General features: G+C 58.3%; 1 protein-coding gene across 1 annotated transcript; it reads right to left on the bottom strand.

The window, feature by feature from the left end:
- Positions 1-3,000: 3,000 nt before the first annotated feature.
- GNG8 (G protein subunit gamma 8) lies at positions 3,001-5,699 on the bottom strand. The gene is made up of 3 exons (XM_007458495.1): positions 5,672-5,699; positions 3,456-3,541; positions 3,001-3,129 (listed from the first exon to the last, which is right to left on the bottom strand). Exons 1-3 carry the CDS (start codon positions 5,697-5,699, stop codon positions 3,001-3,003), a joined length of 243 nt encoding a protein of 80 aa, XP_007458557.1.
- Positions 5,700-7,334: the final 1,635 nt, after the last annotated feature.

Here is a 7,334-nt window from a genome sequence, read left to right as displayed (position 1 = left end):
CGCTCTTCAATGTCTGTAAAATGGGGGTAAACAGAGTCTTTTGGAGGCTACCGTGAGAATTACGGGAGATGGGGCTTGTGAAACCGGACTCCCAATAAGTGATGGCCTGTCCCATCCCTTACCCCCGGCCCCTCGGTGCCAAGCACATGGGTGGGGTGTGGAAGGAGGACAGCTGGGTGAGCAGCCCCCAGCCCTGGGGTTTGGGCTGAAATGGGAGAGAACTGCTGGGCGCAAGCACTACCCCAGGCCTTCACCTCTCTGCCTCTTGGCCTGGGCCTGACCCCAGAGCTGACCAGAAACGGGTGCTACGGAGTCATACCCGCCAGTGACGTTATCTGGTTTGCAGGCTGGTCACCCAGGACCTGCTCTGGCTTCCCCCTTCTGGCTTCTTCTCCCTCCCAGCCTCAGTCTGGGTGCAGGCTCACCCAGCCCCCCTCCTTCTCCAGGCAGACATTTCCTCCCACTCCCTGCCCCCCACCAGGTCAGCCAGCCCCACTAGCTTCTCCCCAGCTTCCATTCCCCCAGACCAGCTCCAAGATCCCAGGGCTCAAAGGATCCAAATCCCAACAGTCCAGGCTCAAGAAATCCTTACACTCCTGAAGTGCCGAGCTCTGGAATCCTAGCCCGACAAGGGGGCTGGACCCCAGCATCCTGGTCCCACACAGGTCAAAGACTGCAGAATTCCAGCCCTCCAAGTTCCTGGGATTCTAGATTCCTTTGCATTTCAGTTTCTAAGATGCAAGGATGCTGGGTCTGTGAAATTCCAGAATCCTTCTGGCAACTTCCCTCCCAGCATCCCTCCTCCCCCCACTCCCCACCCTGAGCTCATCCTTGGCTCTCTCTGTCCCCCATCTCCCCCGGGGCTCCCACAGACATGATGCAACCAGACCGGAGCTGGCTGAGAGGTAGGAGACAGGAGGGAGATATAATTACAGCTTCTCTTGCCTCAATTCAACAGGAAGCTCAGAGTTGGGACCCAGGGGACCCTAATCCAATGTGAATAATGGAGCACTTGCCAGACGCAGGCACAGTCCCTCTCTGGGGAGCGGAGGCCCAGTGAGCCATCTTCATCCAGATCCAGGGTGCAGTCTCAAGGCGAGAGAGTGAGGAGAGGGGAGAGGTTGCAAACTCAGTGGCCCTTGGACCAACCAGGTAAAATAATTAACCAAACCCACAGGTCACCCAGTCTGCATTTCTTTTTTCTTTTTTTAAAATTTATTTATTTGTTGTTGGCTGCGTTGGGTCTTTGTTGTTGCACTTGGGCTTTCTCTAGTTGTGGCGAGCGGGGGCTACTCTTTGCTGCGGCGCACAGGCTTCTCATTGCGGTGGCTCCTCTTGTTGCGGAGCACGGGCTCTAGGCGCAGGGGCTTCAGTGGCACGCGGGCTCAGTAGTTGTGTCTCGCGGGCTCTAGAGCGCAGGCTCAGTAGTTGTGGCTCATAGTCTTAGTTGCTGCTCCACAGCACGTGGGATCTTCCTGGACAAGGCCTGGAACGCATGTCCCCTGCATTGGCAGGTGGATTCTTAACCACTGTGCCACCAGGGAAGTCCAGTCTGCATTTCTTTATTTTCAACAGAGACATGGGTTCAAGATATTTTACCTTTCTCTTCATTCCTCTGTAAGAAGCCCTCGGCACAGGCTCTGTGATAAATAGTAACTGACTCTCAGCCTCCTTAACTGGGAGACAATAGGGTATGGTGGGGACTTTGGCAAACTAGAAGGCCCAGGGCCCATCTCACAGCCTCTGGTCACCCTGCAGGGTTGTGCAGGTCTGAGGTCACCAGCCCTTCCAAATGGAAGAAGCCAGAAATATGGACTTTTATGTGAAGTGCTCCTATCTAAGTGCAGGCTGTATAGGTCCTGCAGACCACCAATGTGTGAAGTAAACACAGGACAGGAACCAGGGCTGTCACAGTCACCTGTGTCCCCAGAACAAAGGAAATCGGGAGGGATGCATACACTAATTTCTCTCCCGTAGCCACACATCTCTCTTCTCTGGGTCCCCAAGTTTTTGTGTTTGTTTTTTTGGGGGTTGTTTTGGCCACACCCCATGGCATGTGGGATCTTAGTTCCCCCCGACGAGGGATCAAACCCGTGACCCCTGCAGTGGAAGCACAGAGTCCTAACCACAGGACCGCTAGGGAAGTTCCCTGGGTCCCCAAGTTTTATTATCACCATGTCCCAGCTCAGATGTTCCCTCCTCCAGGAAGCCCTCCCTGACCTTCAAGCTGAGTCAGGCATTCCCTCTGAATTCCCCCATCCCAGCCTTGCCCACTCTGAATCATCACTATCTGGGGACAGATCTGTCTCTCCCACTGGATTCTGAGCCCCAGAAGCCCAGGGCCAGGACTGTCTCAGTCATGGCCGTGTCCCCAGTTTCAACCAGCACAGGGCCAGGAGTGTTTGGAATAATGAACAGAGAAAAGTTCAGTGCTTAAGGAGAGGGGGGTCTGTGTTCAGTGCTTAAGGAGAGGGGGGTCTGTGTCAGGGACTAACCAGATGTGGAAAAAGGGGGTGGAATCATTCAGGGGATGAGAAAGGTGGACACTGGGGATTCTAAGAACCTCCAACTCAGGAGGGAGGAGAGAAGAGAGGCCAGCTGAGAGGTTCAGGTAGCGCTGGAGTCCAGTCTTCATCCCATTATCTCCTAGCCAGCTCAGTTTCCTCATCTGTAAAATGGGTGTCATACAAGTAGCCAGCTGCTTTCTGAGGCTGCTGGGTCGATTAAATAAATTCAGGATCGCGGAACACTCTGTGGAGGCCAGAGCCAGGAGCGCTCATTTCCTCCCCTACCCCCTCTGCATCCACAAACCCCGCATAACCTCACGCCCCGCCAGACACTCCACACACACTCAGAAGGGGTGAGACGGGACACCGGCTCCCCTACGGTGGCCCCAAGCTCTGCGCGTGCCTCAGTTTCCCCGAAAGCACAGGCACCACCACAGTCACCACGTTTATTGGATTCATACTTTGACAGGGGAGGGTAAGCTGTCGGGAGGGCTCAGAGCAGGACGCAAAAGAGGCGCTTGTCGCGGAAGGGGTTCTCTGCGGCGGGTACCGGCGTCACCAACGGGTCGTCTTTGGCGTGAGTCTCGCAGAAGGCCAGGAGTTCGGCCGCCGCCTGTGACACCTGCGGGCACCAGGGTGGAGATGTTCACGCCCCGCCCCGCCCCGCCCTTTGCCTGGGCCCCTCCTCGGGTCAAGCCCGCCCCTTATCAGACCCCGCCCCCTTGTCCGGACCGCTCCCATTACCCGGGCCCGCCCTTGGGCCCCGCCTTAGCTCTGGCCACGTCTCTTATTGGGATCCGCCCCCTTGCCTAGGCCCCCCCCCCCCTCCGCGGGTTCTGTCCGGTTCCGAAGGGGATCTCTCCACGGCTCCCGGCCCCACTGCCAACACTGACCGGTCCAAACCCCAGCCCCGGAGCCCCCGCCTTCCTCCCCACCCCGACCCAGCACCTTCATACGGTTGATGTTCACCTCCAGCTTCAGCTGTTCCACCGTCTTCCGGGCCTCCGCTATCTTGGCCATGTTGTTGGACATGGCTGCGGCGGGGACAGGGTTAAAAGCCGGCGGGAGTCGGGGCGGAGGGGCAGGCTCGGGCAAAGCTGGGTCCCCAGATAGGGATGGCGGTGGTGATGGGACCCAGTAACAGGGGCGTGCGTGGAAGGGCGCATGAAAGGGGTGCCCAGAGGAAGGTGGAGGAAGGGACAGGAAAACAGAAGAAAAGGGGAGAGATGAAGATCTGCGCAGATGGGGGACCAAGAAGCCGGCCGAAAGAGGGACAGATGAACAGAGAGGAGAGGGGCAAGTGGAGGGATGGAGGGGTGCACGGATGGGGTACCTAGAGTCAGGTGGAGGGAGGAACAGAGAGAGGAGAGGGAAGCCCGGAGGGAAGCACAGATGGGAGGCTGAGAGGCAGGTGGAGGGAGGGACAGGACAGGGCCACAGGTGTTGGATCAAGATCCAGGGATCCAGGTGTCTTCACCTCCCGGGGATACAGCACGAGTCAGGAGGGGTCCCTCCCCAGGCCAATTAGCGGTGGCTCCAGGGAGAAGGAGGAATTAAGATCACGGTGGGAGGGGCCCAGAGGGGGCCTCATTAGGGCCTTCGCAGCAGCTGCCCCCTCTGCCCCCCTCGGGGAGCCCCCCCACCCCAGCTCTGGCCACCTCAAAGGCTTCTCTTGCTCATTAGCAGTCGGAGAGAGGGCTGGAGGGGGGGGGCAACCCAGCCATGACTGGGAGAGGGGCAGAAAGGATGGAAAGAGGGACAGACAGAGGGGCAGAGGAAGAGACAAAATGACAGAGGCAGAGTCTGAGGCACAGGGGGGAATAAAGAGACTGAGGAGGGATAGAAAGATGGAGAGAGGGGGAGGGACGGAGCGATGGAGGGAGCAGCGAGAGAGGGAGACAAATAGAGGGGTAAAGAAAGGGATAGAGTGATACAGGGGGAGGGAAGCACAGAGGGGACGAGGGGACCGAGGGAGGATAGAGAAGGGGAGATGGAAGGGTTGGGGAGGGATGGAGTGATGGAGTGGGAGAGGAGAGGGAGGACAAATGGAGCGGTAGAGGGAGGGACAGCGAGGGCGGGGAGAGAGAGGCACAGAGGAGATAAAGGGACAGAGGAGAGAAGGGGCAGGGGGACAGAGAGAAGGAAGTGGAAGGGCAGGAGGAGAGATGGAGTGACGAAGGGAGACAGAGAGGGGCACATGGACAGACAGAGGGAGAGACGGGCTGATGGAGATGCAGACGTGTAAAGTCATTCATTCACTCACGCATCCATTCATTCCCAGGCAGAGGAACGAGCTGGCGGGCCGAGACCGGAGCCTCCTACCTGTTGCTGCTCAGGGCCGGGATGGCGGGCGGGTGGCAGAGGCTGGGAAGCAGCGTCTGGGTCCCCCCTCAGCCCCGCCCCGCCCCCTCTCCTGGGGCACAGTCCCTGAGGACCCGCCTCCTCCTGCCACTGCCACCACCATCCCCTTCGCCCTCGCTGCCTCGCCTCTGTCTCTCTGGGTCCTCTTGTTATGTCTGTCCGTCCCCCTCTTTGTCTTTGTGTTTCTGTGCCTCTCTCTCTCCCTCTATCTCTCTTGCAGTCTCCCCTCTCAATCTCTCTCTCTCTCTCACACACACACACACACACACACACACACACACTCACAGGTAAAGACAGTCTCTCAAGATGCGCCTCATGCTCTGCTGCATTTATTCCACAGTCACACAAATCTCTCCTGTGGGTCCCACACAGCCTCTCACTCCATTACATATGCTCTGCCACCCTGTCACATCCCCCACCTCAGTGTCACCCCATCCCAGATGACCCCTCTCAGCAAGCAGACTCACACTCACTGTCCCTGGCAGAGAGATGCACAATATCACGCTGTGTCACACGGTGCTACACACGGTCTCCTGAACCAGCTGTGCTCAACACACAACCTCCCAGAGCGCCACAGTCACACAGCCTCTCAAAATGTCACACTGTCCCTCACAGTCTCTCCGAGTCTGGCCCATCCTCACTGGTGACATCTTACACAACTCAAGAGTGTCAAGTATACACACACAGCTCCGCACAGGATCACACACAATCTCTTAAGATGTCATGCCGAGCCTTACACGATGTGTCACACACAGCTGTCGCCCTCACACCGCAATCTCCTGGTGTCACACACATACACTTACACACACGAGGTTTCTCTCGTACACCCATCTGAGTGCCCAGGACGGTTGAACACTCTCTAATGCACTCTCATGACACTGGGCCAGGCTCAGTGTCCCACACGATCTGTGTTACACACAGTCCCACCCAGTTTCTCATACGTCATCAGTGTGGCTGACACATCCTGTCTCACACTCACATGGTCACTCTCTCACACCCAGCTCCCCCGCCCCTGGGGCCTCTCACACTGCTTCTCACACCATTACTTGGTGGATCACACTCATTCATTCTCGCCCTCTCTCACACATCATCTGCCCGTGTGACACACACAACTCTCCCGTCCTCACCATGTTGCACACTGTCACACACGATCTCTTGCTCACATACCGTTTCTCGATGTCACAAACATCCCCCAAATAGTGTCTCAGGGACACCCAGCCTCACGGTGTCACACGCAGTCACCTATAGGTCATCTCGGTCACCTCACATACACTGTCACACACAGCGTCTCGGTGTAACACAATTTCACACAGTCACACTCTGTTTCTGGATGTCACAGAAAATCTCACAAGGTCACACAGCCACACACAACCTCTGGCGTCACGCGCGATCTCAACTAGTACACACACTCACACAGTGAGTCTCTTGGCGTCACACACTACGTCCCGGTGTCACCCACGGGCGGCCACAGTGTTCTGCACCAGGCACACGCGTGCGGGCGCGCGCTCTCAGCCTGCTGTCCTCTCCTTACAGCCCCCTGCGGGCCACACGGGGGCGCCCGCGGCCCGCAGAGCTCGCCACCCTGCCGGCGCCAAAGCCGTAGGAGGCTGTGGAAACCCTGAGGGCAAGGCGCCCCCGCTGTCCGGCTAGGCATGCAGACGTGGGAAAGAGACACAGAAAGGTGGAGGGAGCTAGAGGGAGATCATTGAAGATGGACTGGGACACAGAAATTCAGAGAGGGAGAGAGAGACGCAGGGAGAGACAGAGGCAGAGAGGGAGAGGGACACACAGACGGAAATTTGGAGAGATAGAGACCTAGGGACTAAGAGAGACAGCGACAGGCAGAGGGTTGCAGAGACAGACAGACAAAGAGACGTACAGGGTACAGGAGAGACACACAGAAAAGTACAGAGACAGAACTAGTGACCGAGAAACACAGACACCCAGAGACACGAAACAGAGCGGGGTAGAGAGACAGACAACTCAGACCGCGCCCTCCGCAGGGGACCTGAAGGCGGAGGCGCGTCCGAGGGACCTGACCTCGGGGCCTGACCTCCGGGCAGCCAAGGGGGCGTGGTGGTTCGGGGCGGGGTTTATAAGGGGAGTGTTCGGGGGGGCGGGTCGGTAGGGGCGTGGCCTGGGTGCAGCGTGTCGCCCGAGTGGGCTGCGGGAGGGGCTGAGGCAGAGCCCGGGGTAGAGGTGGAGGTCGGGGAGAGCCTCGTCTCTACTGCACTCAGCCCATCCCAATTCGGTTTTTACCGCTTGAACAGGGAAACGAGACCTGCCGGGAGGGGATACGGGCCGGGGTCCCTGGTAGCGATTTGATAGGGGGGTATCGGACTCTAGCTCCCCTCCCTCCTACCCCGCGGGAGTAACGGGGCCAGGTGGGGGAGGGGAACCAGGCTCACATCTGGAAAGCATCAGGCGCGCCGGACGTGCCAGGGCCCCGGGCCCGGCTGCGGAAGA

Source organism: Lipotes vexillifer, unplaced genomic scaffold, assembly GCF_000442215.2.
Source record: "Lipotes vexillifer unplaced genomic scaffold, Lipotes_vexillifer_v1.1 scaffold371, whole genome shotgun sequence".
Taxonomy (NCBI): Eukaryota; Metazoa; Chordata; class Mammalia; order Artiodactyla; family Lipotidae; genus Lipotes; species Lipotes vexillifer.
Note: the sequence above shows the minus strand (reverse complement) of the source record. Positions and strands in the feature narration are given on the sequence as shown.

What these genes read in the sequence shown, in the direction of transcription:
- GNG8 (XM_007458495.1), bottom strand. Translation starts at nt 5,699, where the DNA reads ATGGGTGTACGAGAGAAACCTCGTGTGT. An exon ending in ACGAGAGAAACCTCGTGTGT is followed by an intron (nt 3,542 to 5,671) that starts GTAAGTGTATGT and finishes TCCCCGCCGCAG; the next exon opens with CCATGTCCAACAACATGGCC. An exon ending in TGAACATCAACCGTATGAAG is followed by an intron (nt 3,130 to 3,455) that starts GTGCTGGGTCGG and finishes TGGTGCCCGCAG; the next exon opens with GTGTCACAGGCGGCGGCCGA.